Genomic DNA, 27867 nt, shown 5'->3' on the forward strand with positions numbered 1-27867 from the left:
ATTTTAAATAGGGAAGAGTAGTATTTTGAACTTCTCAATGATGAAGAAGAGGACACAGAATCTTAATGGACTCATAGGGATACTCAAGTGGCCGAGTAACTTGTAATGGATGTAGGATGAAGAGATAAACAACTCTTAGTGATAGTGATAGCAAATCTCAGATACCAATTATAGAGCTCAAAACTAACATGGTCCATTTTAAGTTCGAGGAGAGAATAAAGGAGTTAATATTCCTTTGTTAAAACTATGAGAGGTCACTCCTAAATTATTTTTTTTTAGTATTAGATTACAATTATATTTATACAACTTAAGTGACTATTCACTTCATTATCCAAGAGTTGATTTATCTCATATTCCTAAGCTTTATAAATTTTATTTCCACGAAAGAGATATCATAGGGTTATGTCCATTATGTTTTGGCCTAGTCATTCAACCATTTACCACCTAGTAACTCTTAGAGTTGTTACCGAGGTCTGAGAAAGATTAGCGAAAAGGTTATAGTAATATATTTTCTTTGTTAATTTAGATGAACCCTTTCATGTAGTACCTCAAATAAAACTTCAGAAAGTGATTCATAAAATAGGAATTCTAGTGGAGTGAAGAGAAGCTAATTTTCATTTATATGAATAGGTTAGTAGAAAATCAATGTTCCCTATAAATGATAAAAACAAAAAAATAAAGGTTGAAATTAATGACACTATTGAGGTAAGACAAGGATGTCCCCTCCTTTCAACATTATTTTGCATATTCATAGATTAGAAAGAATGAATGAAAATGAATACACATAGAAATTTATTCCTTTCAATTAAGCATATTATTTTTTGTTATTGGAAAAACATATCTTAGTGGCTAAAACAAATTTTTTATGAGAGAAGTATACACATTTATGATGAGTAAATGCACATGCAATGGATTTTTTTTTACTTTTATTTTTGTCTATTTCATTTACATCTGTATTCCTGGTTTTAGTTATAGCACTTATAGTTGTCTATAGTGGAACGGTGAAAAACGTGCAACGAAATCACTGCAATATCGTTGACCTTCTCGATAAATTGGCTTTCGTGTACAATCCATTGTAAATAGAAATCTTGGTTACAACTTGGCACGCAGACTTCGTCAAAGACGGCAACCGCGTTTGGAGTCTTTCATTGCATTTTCCGCAACCATTTCGATTGTGGACGGCTTCTTCCTAAATGCGTTCTTATATTACAAGGATACACCTCATCCTCATCTTCTCAGATCACACCAACTACCCATCATCCCTATTGCCAGGATTTCCCCTCGCATAATCTCAGAGCCTTCTTGTTATCGCTCTTTCGCACATTAATTCGTTATTATTATCTTCAGTGAGGCGGACGCTAAGTGGAAATAAAGAGATCGAGAGAACAGTGGATTAACTAAACCTTGAAATCAAGAAATAAGAATCAATGGGGAATCATCTATGCTGTGCTAAATCGTGCAGAACCACCGCGGCAGCGAAAGTTATACGGTGGAGCGATGGTGGCATTCAAAAATTTGCGGAGGCAATTAAGGTGGGAGAGCTGATGGTGGACAATCCCCAACAATTCGTGTGCAATTTCAGTGATCTCCAAGCAGGGCGTCGCATCGCAGCCCTCCGTCCTGAGGAGGATTTGGCGTTGGGTGGCGTCTATGCTCTTCTCCCAATGCAAAAATATTTGCGGTGTGTACTATCGTCTTCTGACATGGCCTCGCTTAATTTGTTAGCATCCCAATGCAACTCGGCCCTTAGAGAGCACTCCTGTAACTCTAGAGTCTTTCCAGCCGTTGGCAGTGGCCCTTTATGTGAATTTTCTTTAAACAATGGCAGTGCCGAGAAGACAAATCAATTGCAAACAAAATTGAAAGATGGGTTTGTGGTGCCAAAGTTGGAGTTAAATGAAGATGAAGACCAACCGACAGGGTTGGGTTTGGGGTTGAGTCAGCACAGGGTACGCGGTTTTAGGTATTGGAAACCATTGCTGGAGACGATAAAGGAATCCCCGCGTGCTCGCAAGCCCTAAAATCGCGGAAGATCCCTCACAACATGTTTTGGGAATTTTGGGAATTGAAGTTCCAGTTTCAGTCCATTTAACATTAACATTAGAATTTGTGAAGATTGCCTCCATGCAACTAACGACCTATCCAAACCAAGCTCCCAGACATTGCAAGGTTTTGGGAATGGAGTTGGTCCACACTGGAATCTCTACAAACTAAAAATGATTATTCTTTTTAATTTCATAATTGTTTCCTCAATGGATAATTTAACCCCTATTTAAATATAATTTATTTTATTTAATTATTGTTTTTCACTTTGAATGATAATCCTTTCGATTTAAATATATTTTATTTGTTCTTTTAATAAGTTAATTTTTTTTTCCATTTTTAATGATAATCGTTTTTTCCCTTAACCGTAATATCTAATTATGTATTCTTTTCCAACATTTAAATTATAGAGATTATGTATTTTTTTCAAACATTTAAATTATAATTATTTTTAATAATAAAGATAGTAGGCACCAAAACAATATTAAAATATTAAATATTTCAAAATATTTCACAATTTATTATTTAAAATTTAGAATTCAAATAATAATAATTCACTCTAAAATTTAATAATTAATTAAGAATTAACACTTTTATGCAAACAACTTAGTGATGTCAATTATATTATCATTATATAACATTTAATCTAGTCTCAAGAAGAAAATTGGATTAATATTAATTTTTAATTTTAAAATTATAAATTATGAAAAAAAATTAATATTACTTAAATATCTTTTAAAATCTAAAAAGGCATAATAACAACTTTCATAATCATATAAAATTAGCAAAATCACAATTATTTTAAAAATAATTTTTATTTTTATATTTTAATTTTTTCAAAAACCAAAATTGTATTACTTGAAAATTGTTTTCAAAATTTAAATAGAGTTTCTAGGGTTTACCCATAATTTCTTAACACTATGTTATCGAGTGAATTTGTAATAAAAATCTGGTATAGCACCTTTGAGAGTTAACTTCTTTTAAATATAGAATAATCGAGTAAGTATCTTTGTTGTTCATAATCTTTGTCATCTCAAATTAGAAAGAAAAATATTTAATAATTATTAATTACATATCAAAATTAAACAAGTTCATCACAAAACCAACATTTTGAATTTAAAGGATAAAGTCCACCGCTATTCAAATCAAATTAATGCATCCCATTACTTGGGGACTTGTCAATAGTTAACATAAATACCAAAGTATTCAAAGCACTTACTTGTCAATAGTTAACATAAATATCAAAGTATTCAAAGCATAAAATGATTGATCTTAGTTGGCTTCTATATTTTAATTAACTATTTTTTACCTACCATCATTAATCACAATGTCAACAATTTACTTTCTCATACAACCATTTCTAACTCTCATTTGAAAATGAAGTTTGAAATTCTCTTCTTACCAAAAAATTTTCTCAAGAAAGATACAAAATTGATTATATTATTTTCAAACCCATTTACAATAATTCTAAAAATAATAAAATATCTTATAAGTTAATGATGATTTTTAAATATAATTTAACTTTTTATTTCTTTTCTATTAATTTTTAAACAATTCATTTTTCCCTTTAAAAAATTTTTATGCAATCCACCTTTAAAAAAAATTAAAAAAATCTTCTATTTATAAATATACCATTTAAAAAATATAAATACAAATATTTCAATCCAATTTCTAAATAAATTATTATTATTATTATTATTATTATTATATATATATATATACATATACATATATATATACTATGAATAATTTTTTTTATTAGAGGTTTAACTTTTCTTATTCCTTTCCAATAAAAAATTAAATAGTGTTTAAAATATTTATAAAAAATTGAAAATATAAATATAAATAATTAATAATAAGTATGTGATTTATTTATCATTAAGTTTTGGATTGATAGCATATTGGTCTTCTATTCAAATATTCTATGAGAAAAAAAAGTCATTAGTTCGAATCTACCCTGAATATGACATCTTCTCTGAATATTTATTTAATGAAAAAAAAATAAACATAATATATTAAGTTCAGACATTTAATTTTCAATTTTATAAAAACCTTTAAGATGATACTCATACAAAATGTTTTATTGCAATATTATAGTAAATATTTTTGATATTTAAGTAAATTTAATTTTTATATATATATATATATAATTAACTTTTAATTTTGCTGAAAAAAAAAACTATTTCTATTTTTAAATTTAAAATAAAATTATATAATATAATTTAAAATTATATTTATAAAAATAATAATTTTAATCTACGAAATTATGAATAAGATACAACTTGCGGGCAAACCATATTTCTTATTTCTCATTTCATTGGGTAACCGCCAAATTTTCATAAGCATATATGTAAATATTGATGCTTGAATTATGTATCCATGATTCAATTGAATTTCATTCAAAATTTGAAATAGCAACTAAAGTTATTTATTGTCGGATAAATTTTATTTGTGAAACTTTCATTTAATACTGGTTTCTTTCAAATTAATTATAATATATATAATATTATGGTTTATCAATAATTTTTAATTAAATAATAATATTAGTTTCAATGCAAGTATAATTTTTTATTATGCGATAAGTTTTAATTTTAAACTTTTATTTAATAATTGTTTTTTTAATTAATTATAATATATATAATTTTTTATCAATAATTTTTAATTATATAATAATATTAAGTTCAATGTACTTCAAATTTAATCTGAATTTATTTTTAAAAAATGATCAATTTTAAAAATAGAAGATTCTAAATTCTACACATCCCTATAAGTTTTTTAGTCTTTCTCTTTATCGATTACTGATTGCTTTCTCATTTTTTATTTCTTATTTTAATAAAATATAACTTAGTTCAACGAATCTACCCATTTTATACCCTTTTTATATTGGATCTTGGACCAACTTTATAATGTTTTTATTTTGATTGACTATATTTTAAATGTCTCCTTTTCATGTTACAAATTTACGACTTTATTCATTTCCCTTGGGTGGATCATCCAGCGTAGAGGGACATGGGTAGGCAATTCTGGAAATTCATTATTATATCCTTCAGTAGACGGACAAGGGTATGTAGTGACGGTATTAGGCAATTGGGCAAAACAACATACTGTTCTGCTCGAGTTTAAATGTTTTGTTTCAGTTTTTTATTTTTTGGCCGCTTAATATAATACATATTTTTTCTGCTTTTTATTGGAATGGGAATATAATATTTCGTTGAAACTTAAGTTTAATATTTAGTTACTACAATTATATTTTAAATTTATAAATAGATATATAAATTTATTTTTCAATTATTTAAAATATAATTTTTATATAAATTTACAAAAATATGTATATTCCCCATGTAAACAAACACAAATAAATATAAGAAACAATTGGGGGAACCAAATTGAAAACAATGTGTGTCTATATAGTTACTTATAAAGGAGTAAATGAGTTCTTTTTAAGTAACATTTTTAAAGTTTTGTGAGTAAATTGGAATTGTTCATAATAATTAGAGTTATATATTGAATTAAAAATTTCAAAAAAATTTATTGTTTAAAATTTCTTTGTAAAATTTGTGATTTCAATTAATCTCATATAATTTTAATTAATCCCTACTGAACAAATTCTTGCCCATAAAACATTAGAAAATTCGGAACGGACGGTCATCCGAGCTCCATATATAGTTTTTGTGTGGACCTACCTCCATGGTGGAGGAAGCGTCCAGATAACGTGGACATTGGACGAACGAGGATGAGGTATAGTGGGCACAGGGCACCGGGTGGATTGACTCATTTGCATCCGCGTATAGAGTCTTTCATTGCGATTTCCGCAACCATCTCGACTGTTGACGGCTTCTTTTCATATGTACATCTAACAACTCAGTTTCTCACACAACACCAACTCCCACCCATGTCTCTTCCCCTGGGTTTCCACTACCACACTCTCAGAGGCATCGTGTTCTCACTCTTTCGTGAATAGATAGGTTTACATTAAACATTATATAAAGAGCGGCTTCAAAGCAACCAATAAAAATCAATTTGGAATCATCCGTGCTATAACTGTCCGAACAACCTCAGCACCGAAAGATCTACGGTTCCGTTTTTGTTTTTATTTTTATTTTTTTTAATTATTTGTGTTTATTGATTTTATATATATAAATTAATTTTTATAGGTTTGTCTATTTTAAAATAAAGCTTTTATAATTTTAATAATTTTAAAAAATGATTAGTAGATGGTAAGGATTTAATCTCTATATAATATTTTAGAATTTTCTTAAATTTATTATTTTAAAAAAAAAGTTAATAAGACAAATTCTTTTATGGAAAAAGTTACAATTCCGAACATGTTGTATTGAGAACCCATAGTATTGGTAGGTAGTAACATAGCATATTTAAAAATTAAAAATATCATGATAAAAAGGAGGTGAATCTTTATACTTAATAACATTGTTGTGTTTTTTTTAATATATATATATATATGAACGATTTTTTTATCATTAATAATAATATTAAAAAGATTATAATTTAATTAATTTTTATGATTTTTTAAAATTTTAGTAACCATAAATATATGAATTTAAATCAATTCTAAAACATTTGTAAATATTATTGTTTAATAATTTTTTATTTTTAGTTAATTCATTTAAAACTAAATAACATAATAAATTCTAGTACAAAAATTAAGAAAATAATAAATTTTATAAATATTTTAAAGAAAATTGTAAACTAATCAATAACAAATTAATTTAATTAAAACTAATTATCTATAAATAAATATAATTATTTAAAAAATATTTAACTGAATAAAACGAATGATAAGTTGAATTTAACAAAGTATGAAAAACAATATATATTTAAAAAAATATAGTTGTAGGATATTGACTTTAGCCAAATAGACAATTAAAAAGGTGAAAAAGAAATACATTTTATAGAATAATTTATTTGAATGGACATGGCTCATTGATTGACTTGATACTGACCTAACACTTCGGTACTTTTCCATGTTCAGATATATAATAGCTTGAAAGATATTGATAAATATTTATTAAATTTAATTTAATTTAATATATTAAGATATTTAATACTAAATTTACTTTAATTTAATTTAATATATTGATGGAAAAGGCTATTGACTTTAACCAAATAAAACATTAAAACATTTTTAAAGAATTAAAATAATTCATTTATGTTTTAGAAAATAATTCATTTGAATGGACACGGTTGATTGATTGACTTGCATATTGACATTATTTGGGTACTTTCTTAATTTGCAAATTGTCTATGCCTTTTGATAAGATTTCTCCTCCGTGGCCTATATTCCACACCTACAATAAAGGCACCATTAAAAATGACAGATTGTGGGGATTCATGTCTCTTTGAGTTTTATTTTAAACCCTATATTAAAAGGGTTTAGAGTTATGTTTTAACTTTAGATATCAAGATAAGGTGATGCAATAAGCACTAATATCTCCATATTAAGCTCTACAGGTGTCTATGTATGATACTCACTAGTTGACTTTCAATTTCGTGAATGGTGAGTAAAGTGAGGAAATGCCCCCTCCATATATATATATACACACGGCTTTCTGATGGGAGAGTATTCATTTAAGATGGGAAATTTTATATATATGGTTGGTCTATAATTAATTTGTTAAAGAAAATATATATATTACTGAAAATGTTGTAAGATTTTTTACTTTTTTTGCTTAAGCAAGAGTCTTTTTTTCTATTTGATTAAACCACCAATAAATTTACAGAATATTCAAAAGCCATGAACCCGTCATGGACTGAGGAAAACCAAGGGCGTGTTGTCCTAGTAATGACCCATCCCTTCACAACATGCATTGATAATCTTTCCAATAAAACGTTAGGTTGAATTATAAAGTTCATAAACCTACTATAAAGTTCCTCTAACCCACTACTTCTTAGTCACGAAAAGCCTGATAAGACCGGTGGCCCCACAAAACAGCGCTTTCATGTCTGACCGTTAATTCGCATTGCGAAATTAGACAATTCGGCAAAATATCGCTCGGCCAAGACGTGCGAACCATAACTCGCGATGGAGGGTGGTTTCAGAACTGTACCCTTGCCACGCGTCAGGAGCCTAATGGAATCGCTCCCAACATACCAAAACCACTTACCATTTCTAAGCCGCGCGATCAATCGGTTACCGCTTGAGCCTGGTTTTTCGACCCATGAGAAGATTGGAGAGGAATAGCCTACGCTGGAAAAATTGTACCTCCCTATTCCGCACAAGCCCCCGTCAATACTTGCTACAGAGACTGGCACTAATTGTGTAATGAACCCTTTGGAGCAATCTGAAAGGAAAGGGGATTGATCCATTAACATCAGGGCATTATAAGATTGCATTGAGCTTGCCATTCTTCCAGGTTCCAACCCGAAAGCTGAGATCGAACTTATTTTAGACTTCTTCATTCCGTGCCTTTTATGCTGGCCCAATATTTAAAAATTTCTCTATCTTCTACCGCTTGTTCTTCGCATAGAGCTTTTACTCTGCCCTAAGGCATCTCCTGCCACTTCATCTCAAATTTACACTCTGAATTAATCACCCCTTGGTTAGCTAGAGTATTCGCTAGTTTGTTGGCTTTTCTTCTAACATGGCTGAAACTCACAGTTCGTAGACTCAGGAGATGTTTTTGAATTCTTTGATACACTTGTATGAGTCTCCAATGTTTTGAGACTCTTTCCGGCACTGCTCCCCAACTGATTCTTTTAACAAATTTTATGGAGATCTCTGAGTCTGATTCTACAATGACATTTGAGCTATGATTTAGACTCAGCAGTTCTAGACATTGTTCTAAAGCCATTAATTCAACCATATTGTTTGTGGCTTTACCTAAGTGGTAGTGGAATATGAAGATTATGACTCCTTCTTCATTTCTTAATACCCCTCCATATCCTGCTATTCCAGGGTTGCCTTTTGAAGCACCATCAATATTACATTCTAGATAACCTTTCGGTGGAGGATACCATAAATCCTTTTTCGTTTCTAGATATCCTTCCTTTCTACTGAGTCCATTGGGAATGATCTCATGCATTCTTAGTTGTCTGAGAGTTCTCATCTCATTTTCTATGGGAGGGTTCTTGGGATAATTACAAACAGAGGTGCTAACTGTCTCCTTAATCTGCTTCAAGATCAGATCCAACAGGTGGAGAGGAATAGTCTTTTCATCCTTGAAAATTCTTTTATTCTGTTCTTTCCAAACATTCCAGATAATGAAGCTTGGCGTAAACACCCAAGCCAAATTAAGGATCTAATTCTCTGAAAAGTTCCTTCTCCACTTGATTAGGGTGTTAGTGATGCTTCCTCTATCTCTATCTGTCTGTTGAAAAATGTTGGCAAAAGTATCCCACAGCCAGGAAGTATAGGTGCAACTGTTGAGAATATGCTCCATTGTTTCCTCTTGAGCTTCACATAGCTAACATATAGAAGGCCCAATGACCCCTCTTTTCCTTATGTTGTCCCAAGTCAAAAAAAAATTTGTGATGAACTAACCACATGAAAATCTTGATCTTCGTCCACCCTTGGTGCCTCCAAAGTAGTTGTCAGGGATTCGTTGAATCATTGGAATCTAGGTTCAGGATGATTCTTTTTGCTTCCTTAAGATTAAAGGAGCCTTCTTTATTTAGTCCACATCTTAACTGATCCTTCCCCTCTGTTACCAAGATATTCCTTTGTTTTAGCATGTTCATGATTGCCTCTGCTTTTATTTTTATGGGGTTGTCATCTCTATAGTCTATGTTTCTCCAGTTTCTCCACTTCCCGGAGTTGTGAGGAAGAGTCCATAAATCTTTAACTTTTGTTAATCCCTGGGAATCTGTTTCCTGCTTGAGGCTTCTAAAGTCCTCGCTTAACAGAATTGGTTCTTGTTTCCATTTTTCCTCCCAAAAGAGAGCTAGATCTCCTGCTCTGATTTCCCAGAAACTGTTGTCTTGTACTAGGCTTCTGTTTTCCCAGGCTTTATTCCAGATGTAAGAGCCCTTTATGTTTCCAGACATTCTAATAAGATCCTTTGTTTGCCATGAACTTGCATATTTTTCTTTCCAGGTTTTAGCCCATTGAGCTTCTGGTTCTTTAATCCATCTCCACCAGAGTTTGGCTCCTAAAACTTTACTCAGAATTTCCTGATCATCTAAGCCTAGACCCCCATGACTCTTGGGTTTACAGATTTTATCCCATGAAACAAGGGCCCATTTCTTCCTTGTTTCTTCCTTGCCCCAAAGGAAGTCTCTCTGGATATTCCTGAATTGTTGTAAGACACCTTTGGGAGCTGGGAGGGCTGATAAAAGGAAAACCAGGATTGACTGAAGGATGACTTTTGTTAGTATCAACCTACCAGCCAGGTTCAACGATATGATAGTCCACTTTTTGACTTTGTCTTGCATCTTGTTGAGCACTGGTTCCCAAATACTTTTGTGCAAGGGTTTGGCTGTAAGGGGAATTCCCAAATACTTCGAAGGGAGGGAATCTCTCTGAAAGCCAGAATACGGGAGATATTTCTCTGAATTGCAACGTTAGTATTTAAGAAAAATATTTTTGATTTGGAGAGATTTACTTCCATACCTGTAGCCAAGGCAAAGTCATCCAGGATATGTTTGTACGCTGAAGCTTCTTTAACTGTAGGAATTCCATGCAGCGTTGTATCATCCACAAATTGTTGGTGAGTCATGGTCTGGCCGTTCTCCGTTAATTGAAGGCCCTTGATCTTTCCCAAGACTTTAGCCTGCTTAATGGACCTGCCCAGTCCTTCCATCATTAGGATAAAGAAAGGGAGAGAGTGGGTCACCTTTCCTGAGGCTTCTAGAAGAAGTGAAGATTTCAGAGGGTGAGCCATTCACTAAAATAGAAAAGCTGGAAGAGGTTACCAGAGCGATGACCCATCTGATCTAGTTGTGATCGAACCCAAAAGCAGAAAGGACCTTTTTGATATAGCTCCAGTTTACCTTGTCATAGTCTTTGGCAATATATAATTGCATGATCATACCATCTTGTTTCTTGCTGGTTAGCGTGTGCACTACCTCGTGGGCTAGAATAATATTATTAAGGATTTGTTTGCCTTCCACATAACCAGATTGTTCCCCTGAAATTAAAGAAGGAAGAAGAGGTTTGAGTCTGCTAGCCAAAACTTTGGATATAATCTTGTATACCACATTACATAAAGCAATGGGTCTGAACTTGTCAGCAGTCAGGGCTGCATCCTATTTGGGGATCAGGGAGATGAAGGAGGTTTTGAGTGCTTTCAGAATAGTCCTGCTTCTTCTGGAATCCTCCACAACATTCAGTATATCCTGCTTGACAATGTTCTAGTAGGCCTTGAAAAAGTCTACATTGAAACCATCTGGCCCTAGAGCTTTTCCATCCTGCATGTCATTAATAACCTCATTGATTTCCTCTTCGGTCACTGGTTTGTTCAGGTTAACATTATCCTCTCTTGACACCAGCTTAGGGATATTTTTTGTAATTTCTTTAATGCATTGCTCTCTGTCTGGATTGTCTTCCTTAGGGATGCCTCTAAAATGTTGTACCAACACGTCTTCGATATTATTATGAGAGGTTTGGAGCTCCCCATTGTTATTCAATATCGAAGAGATTCTGTTGTGTGCTCTATTGGCTATGGTGGATCTATGAAAGAATTTAGTATTACGTTCACCCTCTTTGAGCCATTGAATTCGAGACTTTTGTCTCCAAAAGATTTCCTCTTGTTTACATAATTTTTCCCATTCTTGATGGTGTTTATCAGCTTGCTGACTTTTGACTTTATCAAAACCATCTGTGATCAGTGCTTGATTAAGTTCCTGTAGTTTGGTTTCCACTGTCTTTTTGTCCACAAAAATGTTACCAAACTCCTTCTTATTCCATTCTTTAAGTTTGAATTTAATATGCTGAAGTCTTTTGTGTAGGATGAACATATTAGTGCCCTGGATCTGCAAATCTTCGGTCCACCATTTTTCAATGTTGCTGATGAAATCTGGGTGGGAGAGCCAGATATTCTCAAACCTGAAGGGTCTATTCCTAGGAGAATCAAACCCCTTGATCTCTAATTGAATCGGCCAGTGGTCTGAGCCTCCAAAGGGGAGAATTCTAGTTGTTATTTCTCTATTTGCTAGCATAAGCTCCTCTGAGACCAAAAATCTGTCTAGCTTGGAGGCGACCTGAGCCTCACCTCCTCTTCTGTTGTTCCAAGTAAAAAGGCCATTATGTGTTGCTGAGTCAACCAGATTCATATCATCTGTGAAGGTTTGGAACAATTCCGAGTCTTTACTTAACAATCTGGTGCCTCCTTTTTTTTCCGAAAGGGATTTAATCATGTTGAAATCTCCTCCCAAGACCCAAGGTATTTCCTCATGTCTGCTTCTGAGCTCTGCCAAGGAGTTTAAGAGTCTGAGTTTCTCATCTATTCTTTGAGGACCATAAACATTTGTAACCAGGAAAATATCCACAACTCCCACTGCTTGAATAATTAAAGATAAATATTTCTTGATGCCTTTGCATCTAATATGTTCACTTTTTGGGGATTCCATAGAGTGAGGATGCCTCCCACTATTTTTTCTGCTTTCACTTCGAGAAACTCAAATCTATCCAGCCATTTGCTATGGATTTTCTTTAATTTTTGAATGGAACATTTTGTTTCCTGAATAAAGATAATATCTGGTGTTGCTAGTTTCATTCTGTTACTTAGCATTCTTTGTTTTCTTTTACTACCTAGACCTTTGATATTCCAAGATATGAACTTCATAATTAAAGGTTTGTGAATGAGTAACTGGTTAGGTCTTTCATCTTACCCGAATCTATCATTAGATTTCCACACTCCATCAAGAGCTCATTTTGCTTCTTCCGACCCCTTTTCTTTCCTAGATTTCTAGTTGCTAATCCTGGAGTTGATTTCATAGTTTTCACACCTCTGTGCTCCTGCTTGTGAATATTTTTACCTTTATCCAACTCTCTTTCTTGTGTTTTCCACAAAAATAACTGTTGTATTCTGGTGCATTCTTCTTGAGGTAGTGAATCGATTCCTCCCTTGGTTCCCTGCCTCAAGAATCCTTCCAGATCCAGGTTTTCCTTGTCTAGAATTTCCTGTAGTTCATGATCTTTCAGATCTATTTCACTTTGGGTCATTTCCTGGTCCATTTCCATTTCTGATTCACTCATACCAGTCTCATTTTGATTGCCCATATCATGAAATTGTTTATTGTTTTCTTCCTTTTCTTTTTCATTAGGATCTTCCTCTTGAGATTGATTTTCCTTCATGTTTTCTTCATTATCTTCTAGCACTTGAAACTTGTTCTGACTGACCTTCTGCCCCTTGTTCTATTGTTGCTTTATCCCCTTTTTCCCCCTTTTCTTCTACTTGCCACTTTCTGAAAGCTTTATGTATCCTTCATTGTATTGGGTTTCCCTTTATTGTCTTCTTTACTGAGAGGGCAATCCCTGAATAGATGTCCATGCTCATGGCATCTATGACATCTTAATGGGATATGCTCGTAGTCCACTGTCTGCACCCACTCCTTATCAAAAACTTCCAAAATAACTTCATCCAGAAGAGCTTCTGATAGATCCATTTCCACACATATTCTTGCAAAAGAGGTGTATTTCCCTCTCCTTGTGGCCTCAGAAATTTTGACAAAACACCCTAGTTTATTGCCAATGGCTGCTAGAGATTCAGTTTGCCAATAATCAAGAGGTAAAGAATAGAGCCTTACCCATACTGGAACTGAAGTGAAGGTCTCCCGCTCTAGGACGAAGTTCATCATCCAAGGCCTCATATAGATACCAGCTGCTGCATAAAAGTAGGGTCCACCTTCGAATATTCTATCTTTATCTTCGATGTTTGAGAACACCACTGTGAAGAATCCCTTTGACTCGAGAAGAATCCCTTTGACCCGAGATGTAGGTCAATGCTTCTTTTGGGTTTCCAGTGATACTTGATCCACATTTGTAAAGCTTTTTCAGTGGGCCATAGCCCCATAAATTTACAAATGATGGCGTAGTTACCCATGTGTTCCCTATGCGCCTGCAGAGCAGGATCATTTAATATTGCTCTGGGAGTGATTTTTGCTTTAGGCCTACAAGGTCCCTATTGCTTTTAGACTTTTGAACCCTGATTTTTGTCTTCTTCCTCCTTGTCCTTTGTGCTACTATTTACCTTGGTCTTGGTCCCCTCTGTTCCCTTCTCGTTGTTCCTGCTTCTTTCCTCAGTCAAGCCTTTGTTGTTTATCACTAGTGATTTAGCTTTGTTGGATACCGCATCCTTGTAGGAGGGAGAGGAGCTCCCTCCTCTGTCGCCCTCCATTAGAAACAGCCTCTGCAATTCTCTGAACCCTAGCTGCTCGCTCCCGTTGTTCCATGGATACAAGGATTATAGAATCATCGCCAAAATGTTGGAAGATAATTATTTTATATATAATTTATAATTAATTATAGATTTGTAGATGGATATTAAAAGAATATTTCAACTTTTTTATTCATATTTAGAATTGATTAAATCTCATAAACACCATAAATATATGATGTATCTGTGTAATTTGAGTAATGTAATAGGTGTAATTTAAGTAATGTAATAAAATTATACTTTGTGTGTATACCTTTGTTTGTAACTTATTATCAAAGTCAATAGTTCTGAGTTTACTCCTTTCACCAGAACCCAAGAGAATGAGAGGATTGGAGTTGAATTTTATCTGGCACTGAATTTTAAATGGGCTAGATCTGAGTGGGGAAGGGTATCCAATGTATCTAGTGTGAGGAACTGTCCTCTTGGAGAGTGTACTAGAGTGGCAGAGGTCTCACCGTCCTTTCCTACAACACCATCCTCCATCCTCTTGCAGTGGCAGGGTGACTTTCAAGCTTGACAATTGGGAACGGAACAAGGGACAACCCACGTCCAAGCTTATGTCTGTGATCCAGGAAACCATGGAAATCTGAGTCGTTGAAGCATTGGGTCGTTATTTTTTTAGTCACTGCAGATGAAGAAGCATTTGATCACTAGAAACCAGCAAGATTTGATTGATTGTCTGCTCGGTTGTCTAGTTTGAGGAGATATATAATATGAGTTACCTTGAGGGTCAAATGAGCAGCAGTAATGTATTTTCTCAACTCAGTTCGATCTCTCCGCCAACCTCAAAGTTGATCACTCCTCCAAACAACTCGCAAGTGGAAGTGATATCCCAAAGGAAGTATTTGTTATTCGTTGGAGAAGGAAATAGAAGAACACAATACTGTGAGCTAGTGATTCAAGTGTTGTGTGTGGGCTAGGATTAGAATCTAACAATTATAGAGTAATTGTTCACTCTCTTATTTTAAATAAAAAGATGGAGCAAATAATGGTTGAGAAATTTAATGGATCAAATTTTTATATATGGAAGGGAAAAGTTCAAACGAATTTAATGCATAAAAATTTGTGGGCTTTAATAAAAGGACAGGAATCAACACCTCAAGATCCAAAACAATTAGTACATTGGTTGAGAAATGAAAAGAAAGCTAAATCTATTATAGGTCTTTCTTTGTCACACTGATAACTTCATCTTATAGACCTAGAAAAATCTTCTGAGAAAGGTTAAGTCAAATATTTGGGAAAAAGGTTGTGAATGAAAAATTCACTTTGAAATTACAGTTATTCAAATTTAAGATGCATGAGGGAGTATCATTGGCTACACATATAAATGATTTAAAATCACTCATAAGATAGTTGGGGGAGACTGGAACGAAAATACAGGATGAAGATGGTAAAGCTATTTTGTTAAACAGTTTACCTTCCAATAACCTTAGTCAATTTTCTTCCAAATCATTAGATGAAATGGTAACAAATCTTTTGGCAGAAGAAAAGAGAATAAAAATAGGTGATACATAAGATAACTTACACCCTGATATAACACTATTTCCCCAGGGCAAGCTCCATAAAAACAAGAAGTCAGTGAAATGTTTTTATTGCCAAAAACTTGGTCACACAACATTGCATTATAAGATTCGTGTTATTAAATGGGAAATTAAAAGAATCTACTAGCTTAGTTACTGTTGAAGACTTGCCAAAAGAAAGCTTTGAGGACTTCTCAGATTATGGTAGTGAAAGATGAGATCAATGTAGAACCGCTCAAACTCTTTTAAGCTATCAATGATGTATGTTGTATCTAAGTTATACTTGGTGCATAATCGATTATTGTACAGTGTTGCATAATTCAAATTCACTTGGAAACCATTGGACATGTCACTAGTTAGATTATGTTTATATTGTTATGGTTTTTTGTTCTGGGGACTCAGAAACCGTAAACAACAACTACAGGGTACAGAATGACATCCATGTGTGAAATATATCAAGTTGTTAGATTAGTTTTTGAACACATTCAATATTCAGACCGTCTGTGAAATATATCAAGTTGTTATATTAGTTTTTGAACACATTCAATATTCAGACCGTCTGCCTAGCCACTGATGGATAGCCGAAAACAGAATATCCGACAGATGGTGATTGGTCTATAGGATGGTTCATCACTTGACAACTTTTATCGTGAAGCCCCGACGAGCCAAGTTGTCAATATTGTTGACATTGAAAAGTTGATCATTGATGGTTTCAATCAGGTGTACTTTAAATAATTTGTAAGGTAAACTCGGAGATGTGGAGAAAGAAAGAGCTTGCAGAGTGGGTAGAGTTGCTGATGAAGCCTAGTGAGACAAAGATGATTTTTATTTTTATTATAATGTGTTGTAATTGTGCATGTAAGAATTAAGGGAAAGTGTTGGAAGATAATTCTTCCACGTGTAATTTAAAATTAGTTGTAGATTTATAAATAGATGTTGATAGAATATCTCAACCTCCCTATTCATATTTGAAATTGGCTAAATCTCTCAAACACTATAAATATGTGTATCCCTGTAACTTAAGTAATATAATAATATACCTTTATTTTTAACTATATTTAATTTTCGAATATATATGTGTATCCCTGTAATTTAAGTAATATAATGATATACATTTATTTTTAGCTACATTTAATTTCTAAATATGTGTATCCCTGTAATATAATAATATACCTATATTTTTAACTATATTAATTTCTACAGCTCCATGGAATTTGTATAATAAAATATCTTTGTACATTAGTAGTGAATTTCCGTGTATATTAAAACAAGGGAAGCTGCATCGCAGCAAGTCCCTGCCTTGACTGGCTCAATATTTTGACTGGGTCGAGTCTAGTAAATGCAAAGATAGTTCAAGACCCGATCCCAGGTTTATCTCCCTCGCCTGGTAGTTCTATGTTCCGTATCCAATAGTCCACCCAGCTACTATCATCGAGGGAGGGATGCAAGGCTTCGTTCGAATAGGTACGTTTCATGATCCACGTACAACAAAGCTATAGATTCATACAGTTCCTATAGTTCATATATCCTATGTGAAAATGTCTTATAGAGCTAGTGGAACTAGATTCTAGGTAGGAGCCAAGTAGATATGCGAGCTTGTGAGACGTAGAGATGATGATGGCTATATTGTCTAGGAACCTCTACATAGGTGCAAACTTATCCATGCGAGTGAACCTGCTGCCATAGCATTGCATAGCATTGCCAGGACTTAGATTCCCAGGAGCCCAGTCGAGTAGGTCCAAGTGGAGCTGAACCTAGCAGCTCTGGCATCGACCGGCACCAGACCACGTTCAACGCGGGATCTCCAGATCAACTAATGCAACGTCTCCATGGAAATCCAGAGATTCCACATCTCTATGTCACATCATATATGAACAACCAGGTAGATATGCATATATTGCGTATATGAACATGATCACTAGGCGCACCAGACCACCCAGAGTAACCGAGCAGAGTCTCTTAGCCTAGCAGCTCTGGCATCCACTTGGCCTTATGTAGCGGATCTCCATCCAGAGCATGAACTAGGCCGAACTATTCTTATTGCACCATATTCTCTTTATTCATGGCCAACCTAGGTAGATCCAACAAGTGCATCAGCACCCCCAGCGTTCTTTTAAATGCTTGAACCAAGATGACTGTCTTGGAATTCCGGAAGCTTCTAATAGTAATAGAAATATAAGCATGGGATTTATGTTCTTTCGCATCACAAAGATTCGTATCTTTTAAGTTTTAAAACAAGGATTTAGATGCAGCCCTTTTATACTGGTATATAGCAGTATGCATTTTATCATCAGCGCTCCAAACAGCTGCAACAGCTAAGTGGATAGAGGAACAAGCTACACATTATGTTTTATTAATTTTTTTCATGTCCGGCAGGAATTCCGGCTGCCTGCAGCTCTTGTTACGAAGAGTCTATATAAATTTATTTAAAACAGCTATGAAGGTTATGTGATCAGATAAACAGGTTTATTAATCTGCGTGCGTGCTTTCAAAGCGAAATATGGAAGGAAAGCAAAGCCATACATATCCATTCTAAGTCACAGGTATAACGCTGATAACAACTCATTCTATTTTGATTTTGAACCGAAGATTGATGTCTCAAGGGCGAGGCCCAAGCCGGACCCATTGATATTTCTTTTTTTATGCCGATTGCCTACCCTCATTTAAAGCCCTACCATCTATACTATTGATAAGCCCCCCCCTTTTATAAACATCGATTCCATATATATATATATATATATATAGATTATGAGAAGAGCATCCCATGTCAACAATGTGCTAAATTCCCTATATAACCGGAGACAGCATTGATTGTGTGATGCCCACTCTTTCCATGCATTCCGTATCACCAACTGCCATCCTCAATCGTACACAGATTGATTCGGTGAGTTCCTGCATCTAGAATGTGTTTTCTCCGGTGGGTTCCTTCTGTAATGTTATTTTGCCTACTTTTCTTACTGTCCTAATATTCATTTATGCCTGCTTCTCTTCACTTACGCCTACTAATTGTCATTTATGCATACTTATTCTTAGCAATTGTGAAACTAGGAGGGCTTGCTTATCGGGGGGCTCGCGGAGCTCAGTGGATAAAGATGACAAGCACGACTTGAAGAAAAGCATGACTTGAGGGAAAAGCAAAATCACGTAGGAGTATAAACGTAAAAGCACTCGTTTTTGGCCGAGTTACGAGTTCGAGTCGAGCGGGGTGATCTCAGAAAGCAGATCTGACAAACTTAGAGAGGGGGAAGGGTAGATTTTACGCGTTTCTAATAAGACTGGCTTTGATGCCATCGTTGAAATGTGCAAACCAAAATAAAAGAACAAGCATGAATTCTTATTTGATTAAATAAGATACAATATGAAGTACAATTTCCTGAACGTTGGGTTCAACTTCCAAAATCTTTTCGATGCTAAGGAAGTAGCAGTACGATTAAAAGAAAAAAAAACAGTCTACTTCCAATGTCATTTGGACACAGAGTAAAGGTATAATCAAAAGTAGATAGTGTTTTAAAGCAAAAGCGCATTAACAAGCAAATCAATATTTTATAATTGAAATTCCAACCTAAATTATATATATGTAAAAGTAACATCTTAATAAATAACATTAACCTCAATCTCAGTGATTCCAATGTCATTTGGACACTCAGTAAAGGTATAATCAAAAGTAGATAAATGTTTTAAAGCAAGAGCGCATTAAAAAGTAAATCAATATTTTGTACTAATTATAATTGAAATTCCAATCTAAATTATATATGTAAAAGTAACATCTTAATAAATAACATTAACCTCAATCTCAAGCATAAAACCAAATTTTAATCTACCTATTATATAATACAAATTATCATTATCATTATGCTTTTAATCGTACAAGTTATTGAAAATAATTTCTAAAATCAATTTATCGTTATTTTTTTAAATCCTAAAAATTATGGAAAATAATTCCTAATTAACCAAGGGTGTTGCCTATGTTTTGTACCAAAAAGAACTACAACCCTAAAGTCCAAACATGCCATTATTCACAAAGATTTAGCTCTCAACGGTTTCCGTCACCCTCCATCTCTGCCCAAATGACACACTGCGATGTTTAGGGGAGGCCAAATAGTATGCTAACTGACACGTAGCACTATTGTTAATCTGTCGCTTGGGGTGTTGCTGCCGCTGGTACTCATGGTTTACGTTTTCTGTAGAATTCTGTCTTGTCCCAGGCTTGTTTTCGGCCCGATATCATATCTAGTCACGGGTTAGGCCGCTTTCTTCAATGGTACGCAGAAATGTTCGCAGAATTCCCCACGTAGACCATTCTGCTCGAGCAACTAGGCACTGTTCGGACTGTTGTGACGGCGAATCCTGAGAATATTAAGTATATACTGAAGACCCAATTCAACAATTATCTAAAGGGGAAGCCCTTTACGGCCATCCTGCACGATCTGTTGGGGAAGGGGATCGTTAATTCCGACGAGAATGCGTGGAAATTGCAGCGCAAGGTTACCAGCTACGAGTTCAACACTCGCTCTCTGGGGGAATTTGTTTTGCGAGTCGTCGAAGAGGTCACGGATCGACTCCTGCCAATTCTTGATGAGGCCAGCCAGACGGGCAGAGGATTGGATTTTCAGGACATTCTGCAGCGTTTCGCGTTTGATAATATATGCAAAGTTGCCTTTCTGTTTCGGAGTTCACGCAGGCTTTCGATGTAGCAACCGAGCTCAGCGCTCGGCGCTCCACTGCGCCGATCTGATTGGTATGGAATATAAATAGGATTAGGATGCTCAACACTGGGTTCCGCTGCGCAGTAAAAGCTGTGCACGAGTTCCCCATAGATGTCATTCGGCAGCAGAGGAGGGAAATGAGCAGCACTGGTCCCTGCAAAAGGAAAGACCAGCCGGGAAGTTTACTTTGTTTCTTGCTTGGAAGAAGTTGCTCGGTTCCCGCAGTCGACTTTGACAGGCATCCAGTTTGGCCTTGCATCGTCTAGAAAAATAGTAAGTAGCATGAACGAAATAGAGAAAAAATCTGGTCCTTGTTTAAATTTCTTCTGTCTTCTTTTGTTGCTTGCTTCGCATAGGGGTAAACGGATGAAACGATAGCTTATAAATCAACCCTGCGAATAAAGTTGCTTTAGCCTTTGTTGTTTACTTGTATGCTTCCCTTGCTCTTGCTTCTGCCTTAAATGGTTCCTCTTACCCCATACCAAGCTGCGACAGAAATTTTTAATTCACCTGTTTCAAATTAACAAGTTTAATTCATCGAGGATCAGCAAAAACTTAAAAAAAATACAATATATTATAATATCCTAATATAAACAATGAAATATATTAGACTTATATTTATTCCTGATAAATTACAGAGTTTATGCTTTTACATCCTGTCTGAAATAAAATTATGCGGGTGTGGACTCACTTAAATAGAGAAATTCCTTGATATTACAGAAAATTCACATTTTTTGTTCTAAAAAGCAAAGTTTGAATCGATGTAAATTGAAAGTCGAGGCCGACGAATTTCTTTCACATAAGAGTCGCAGAGATTAATTCACATTGTGACTTGCAGTACTAACAGAGAGTTAAAACTCAAACAAATTTACACACATGAGAGAAGAACAAAAATATAATGAGATATAATGGTTGTGCGGTAAAAATAAATTGGGCATCACGTCAAAATATACTTCAAATTATGATTTCAAAACACAAAAAATTACATTCACATGAAAAATAGAGGATACAACTCTTTCACCCAGTAAAATTAAGAATTTAATAGAGCTACAGTTCTGCAATTACCCAATACAATAATTATTGGCCGCTTAATATAACTAATAGATAAAATAATTTTTTAATGAAAATCTGTAAATATAATTTTTTATTATTTAAAATATATTTTGAATATATTAATAAATTCACAACTTTGAAAAAAATAAAATTTCTGCGAACATTTATAAACCAAGTAGTATAATTTATCATCAAAACCAGATGAATTAACTAAACAAACCATTAGATGTATGAATTAGATTAGGTGTTTATCATGTATGTGAGTCGGTAATCACTAAAAAAACGTAAATACTTGTCTAATTCATACGCACCCTTCTTTACTGGTTTGCTCCCAGTCGTCCCACCCTGCAATTATGTCGTCGAAGTAGGAATAAGCATAGACAATACGCGAGTATTGTCCCATGGCGCGACCCAGGTAAAGTGGTCCTATGCCAGTCACTGTACTGTGCACGCAGGAAAATCCTGTCGCGTGTCCTGAGCTCCGTAGAAGCTGTAGCCTAAGAAATATGCTTTGTCGCCTGATATGTGGAAGGATACCGCGTGCCACCTCTGTCATTTTTATGAAACGAATGTTGTGACTGCATGATAAACGAATTCTAGTAACTTCATAGCATGATAAACAAAGTCGTATCATTTTTGAATTTTATGCAAAGAACACTCATTCTATTCATCCCAGATTTTCTGTGGGGAAAAATTAATTCTATGAACCTGGTGAAATTCAACGATACCGATAAGTTTTATACCTTGTCTTCTGTGGTGCATAAGTTTTATCCCTTGTGTTCTGTGGTGCAGGTGCAAATGAAAGGAGCGACACAACTTCATTCTCCAAAACAACGTGGTATAGGAACCAACGCTCTCTGCATTTCTGCCACTCCTCCGTTGCTCCCACTCCTGCAATTGCATGCTTCGTTTTCTAAAGGTCAGAACTTCAATGGATCAAGACACTTGGAAAAAGCCATAGCAGTTGTCGAAACCATAGCCGTTGTCGACGAAGCCATGGCAGTTGTACATGAAGAGACAGCGAGATGCTTGTTCTCTAGTATACTAAAGAGATATACTATGATTGACATTTGATTTTTTGATTTAATGCTAGCATTACTTGTAAGCTAAATTTTTAAATTTCTGAATGTGAAGCGCAAATATGATATAACCATGTTTTTAGCCTAACCTGCAAACGATTGTGCCGATAATACAAACTAATGTCAACATTAACATGAAACCGTTGACGGTTAGTAATAATGAACAGGGCCTAAAGCAAAATAGGCTATGCTCCAGCCTCTTCCGCCTCGGGAAGAGGCCAAATAAGATGGCAAAGCAGAATAACTTCGAAGACTTTGGTTATCCCGGCACAGCGCGATTGAGAACTTTGTAATAATCACCGTATAACAGAGTTGAACTAATGCTAAAGCAAGGCTTTCCGATTACTATAGTCCCTGCCCATTGCCAGATGGCAGGGACTAATAAACTATGTACATTGTCGAGATATGTTTCACTGAATATGAAAACAAATGTGCATAAGAAAATAAGCATTTAAAAAATGAATTTACTTAATAAATCATAAGCTTTCGAGAACCCTGTAGAAAAGGATGCAATCCTATCTATTCGTGTACAATTATGGCATTGATGGTCTGGGATCACAGCGTGACATTTTCTCGGATTTGATAAAGAAAATATACAATACGCAGTTCAAAATTAAAAACAAAAAGGGTCAACTCTACTATCCAAATTTGTATTATATAATTTAATTTACTTTACCATTCAATTTTACAATAAAAAGGGAGACGAACATTAAACGAATCAATTCAAGCAGTGGGGGAGACTCTTGTGAATTCAGGAAGGGTAATACCTCTGTCTGAGGTATTTTTACAAACACCTAAAAAGTTATAAATGATTGTGTTAAGTTGGAATATTAGGGGGTTAAATAGTAAAGGGAAACAGAGGTATTTGCAGGACAGAATACGGAGAGAGAAGCCAAACATTGTGGTCATTCAGGAAACAAAAATGGAGAGTCAGCAGTTGGAAGCATTGATAAACAATTTGAAAATTGGATATGAGGTTATGGCCTTGGATGCAGTAGCAACAGCAGGGGGTCTAGCTATTTTGTGGAACCCGGAAGAGGTAATTTTTGATCATTGGTTTAGCTTACCTAGAATCCTTTCAGGTGTATTTCGATTAGTGGGGATGGGAGAAAGAATCTTATTTACAGGTGTATATGGACCCCATAATTATAGAGAAAGGCACGATTTTTTGAGAAATATATATACCATGAGAAGTTTTATCCCGTATATCCCATGGATAGTTGGAGGGGATTTTAACATCATAAGGAATTTAGGAGAAAAGCGAGGGGGAGTAAGGAGGGAGGATCAGACTATGGAAGACTTAAATGATATGATTCGAGACCTGAGGCTGGTTGACATCCATACAACAAATGGGATTTTTACCTGGAACAATCGCAGAGGGGGGCAGAATCAAATTGCCTCGAGGCTTGATAGATTTTTATTGTCAGAGCAAATTTTGAACCGGGATGTATTTATTGAAGCAAAAATTCTCCCCTGTCTTGGGTCTGATCACTGGCCCATAAGATTGGATATCGATATTAAGCAGGTGAAAGGGAGGAAGCCTTTTCGTTTTGAATCCTTTTGGCTTAGAGATCCACAATTCATAAAGAAAGTAGAGGACTGGTGGAGTCGGAGTGACTGCAGGGGCAATGGAAAGATGCATACGGTACAGTTGAAGCTCAAAGAACTTAAAAAGACAATAAAAGAGTGGAATAGGAAAGAATTCGGGAATATCTTTGAAGCAAAATTGAAATTAGAAGGTGAGATGGAGGACCTCCAACAAAAGATTATCATAGAAGGTAGGGATGAAGAAAAAAGTAGGGAGGAAGGCAGACTTATAAGCCAGTTAGAAGAGAGAAGAAAGCAGGAGGAGATATTGTGGAGGCAAAAATCACGGATAAGATGGCTCAGGGAAGGAGAAAGGAATACTAAATTCTTTCATCAGGCCATGATCCAACGCAGGCAACGAAACAGAATTTTCTCAATCAAAAATGCTGAGGGGGAAAGAGTAATTGAACAGAAGGATATAGAGAAAACTTTGGTAGATTATTTTAAAGGGATATTAACAGAAAACCAAAGGACCCGAGGAGAAGCTATTAATAAGATTTGCAGTGAGATTCCACGAATAGTAACTGAGGAACAAAATAAATCATTAATGAGGGCAATAACCATGGAAGAATTGAGTGAAGTTGTGATGGGTATGAGTACAAATAAAGCCCCAGGGCCGGATGGGTATACAGTGGAATTCTTTCAGGCTAGTTGGCATTTTCTGGGGAATGAGATATTGGAGGCAGTGGAAGAATCACGTCTGAGACAGCGGATATGGCCTGGGATCAACTCGACTTTTTTGACTTTGATTCCTAAAAGTAATACATCGGAGGAACCACAGGGATTTCGACCCATAGCACTGTGTAATGTTATTTATAAGATCATCTCCACACTTATAGTAAAGCGGCTGAAACCTCTATTATCCAATCTAATAGCACCTGAACAAACTGGCTTTGTGGAAGGCCGGCAAATATTGGATGGCATTGTGGTCTCTCAGGAGGTTATTCATTCGTTGAAGAGAAGAAAGCAGAAAGGGATGTTAATGAAATTGGATTTATCTAAGGCATACGATCGGCTGAGTTGGGAATATCTTAGAGAGGTTTTGCGTGCTTTTGGTTTTGAGAACAGATGGATAGCGTGGATTGTCAGCATGATATCTACACCTAATTTTTCAATCTTGGTGAATGGTATTCCTACAGATATATTCAAGGCCACCAGGGGTATTCGACAGGGGGACCCAATCTCACCATTTTTATTTATTTTGGCTATGGAAGGATTGAGCCGAATCATTAAAAAAGAAGTCAGCGAGGGGCGAATAAAAGGAATTAGGTTATGGGGAAACAATTTGATTATCACACATCAACAGTTTGTTGATGATCTGATGCTATTCGGTGAAGCTTCGTTGAGGGAGGTCCGAAGTTTTAAGAGGGTTCTTGAACTCTTTGGGAGCGCATCAGGTATGGAGATCAATAACGATAAGTCCTGTACATTTATTTTCAATTCACCTGAGGTTGTTAAAATACATTTAACCCGAGTCCTAGGTTTCAGGCAGGGAGTATTACCCACAAAGTATCTGGGCATTCAACTAGATATGAACCCTAATCGTATCAAAAATTGGCAGAATCTATTGGAAAAGTTAAGAAAACGACTAGCTAACTGGTCGTTTAGACTATTGAATATAGCCAGTAAAATTGTTCTGTTGAAATCGGTTTTATCAGCTATTCCCATATACTCCTTATCACTTATGGCAGCTCCAAAAGGGATCTTTTCTAAAATGAGAGAAATAATGGGTAAATTTCTTTGGGGGGGCCCTAAACAGCAGAAGAAATGGACTTTGGTCTCCTGGAAGAATGTAATAAAACGGAAAGAGGAAGGGGGATTGGGTGTACGGGATCCTGAAATTGTCAATAAGGTTTTAGGGGCGAAGTTATGGTGGCGCTGGGTACAGGGGGGTATAGATGTATGGAAAAATATATGGAATAGGAAATATGGAATGCCTGATTCCATTGAAGGGCGTTTACGAATTGATGAAGTTCCAAGGGGGTCACCAATGTGGGAGCTAGCTAGTACTAATCGGGAGCTTGTTAGGAACCTTGCCTTCTGGGAAATCCGAGATGGAAGAGTAGCATGGTTTTGGGAGGAAGGATGGCAACAGCGGGATCACATGAATCGTATCCCCAATCTGCATATAGTCCAACAAGGGGCGCAAAGAGCAGGACTGCAGTATGTCAGGGATTATTGGAAGGATGGAGCAGAGAATGACTTATGGAGAGTTTGGAAAAGACCAGAAGATTTCGATGACACTATAAGTCAAGAGGTTGGCCAGCTGTATATTAAGGAATTAGATTCCAGAAAAATTAAAATTAGAGATGGTAAGGATATTCTTAGATGGGGGAAGGCGATGAAGGGTCTGTTTACAGTCAAAGAAGCATATTATTGGGCAACAAGGGAGGAAAGAGAGGAGGATCCAGTGGAATGGAAAAGGATTTGGCAAAGTAAGTGGTGGCCAAAAGTAACGTATTTTGTTTGGCTGGTGTGTAGAGGGAGGATACTGACGTGGGATAATATTCAGAAGAGAGGTATGAATGGGCCATCAAAATGTTATCTTTGTAATAAGGAAACTGAGACTCAGGAGCATATAATGAACAAATGCCTATTTATTCGAGGGTTGTGGGAGGAGATCAGGATATTATTTGGTAAAACAAACAGGGATCCGGAGAATCATAGGAATACTTTGCTTCAATGGGGAAAAGGGAATTTCCAAAGTAAGGTGGTAAGAAGGATATGGACTCTGGCAGTGGGGTTTACAGTTTGGGAAACTTGGAAAGAGCGTAATCGCAGAATTTTTCAAGATAAAAGGAGTCAGGAATCGAGCATTTGGGAGGCAGTATGTAGGTCAATCAAGGAAACAGTGTTATCTGAAGTTTGGGATGAACAGGACTGGAAGTTGAATCCGGAAGAGCAGCAAATAGTATCGAAACTTAATTTGGATATAACAATGATCTACCCGAATACAAGGAAACGACCCCTAGGTGGAGTGCAGAGTCCCAATCATTTTAGTTTGCCTGGAGAAGGAAGGATTAAATTAAGTTTTGATGGGGCATCGAAAGGTAACCCCGGACAAGCAGGTCTGGGAGGCATTTTTAGGGATAGTAGTGGGTCTACAAGATGGATATATGCTGATTTTGGGGGAGACATGACGAATAATGAGGCGGAGCTGTGGGCTGTTTACCAGGGACTGCGTATCGCGGTTAGAAATAGATATTTGAATCTGGAAATTGTCGGAGACTCCAGGATTGTGGTAGACATGTTGAGAAAACTAAGGGATGGCAAGTGCTGGGACCATGTTGCAAGAAGCTGGAGGACCGCAGGAATAATACAAGACATTGAAGGATTGCTGCGGGGGATTGAATACACGATTATTAACCATGTATTACGAGATGGAAACAGGGCAGCGGACCTTATGGCGAATTGGGGAAGTGGAGGCGTGGATAGGCGGATCGATAGTAGTTGGAGGTCGGTAAAAGACGATCCGCGGTGGACAGAGTTAAACGATATATTAAACCGGGATTTACATGATGCGAATGTGCTAGCGGGGAATACATAA

At 35.5% G+C, this 27867-nt stretch overlaps 2 protein-coding genes across 2 annotated transcripts; both read left to right on the top strand.

The window, feature by feature from the left end:
* The first annotated feature begins 1249 nt into the window (after positions 1-1249).
* On the top strand, positions 1250-2298 carry LOC149177969 (uncharacterized). Its single transcript, XM_089423507.1, has one exon. It carries the CDS (start codon positions 1428-1430, stop codon positions 2019-2021), a length of 594 nt encoding a protein of 197 aa, XP_089279633.1. The 5' UTR covers positions 1250-1427; the 3' UTR covers positions 2022-2298.
* Positions 2299-20657: 18359 nt separating this feature from the next.
* Positions 20658-27867, top strand: LOC149177970 (uncharacterized). Its single transcript, XM_089421936.1, has 5 exons — positions 20658-20846; positions 22447-22659; positions 22901-23022; positions 23568-23772; positions 24259-27867. Exons 1-5 carry the CDS (start codon positions 20658-20660, stop codon positions 27865-27867), a joined length of 4338 nt encoding a protein of 1445 aa, XP_089278062.1.

The sequence above is a fragment of the Pinus tabuliformis genome, chromosome 4_1 (genome assembly GCF_031772625.1).
Source record: "Pinus tabuliformis cultivar Carrire ecotype Pingquan chromosome 4_1, CPIR1, whole genome shotgun sequence".
Classification (NCBI taxonomy): domain Eukaryota; kingdom Viridiplantae; phylum Streptophyta; class Pinopsida; order Pinales; family Pinaceae; genus Pinus; species Pinus tabuliformis.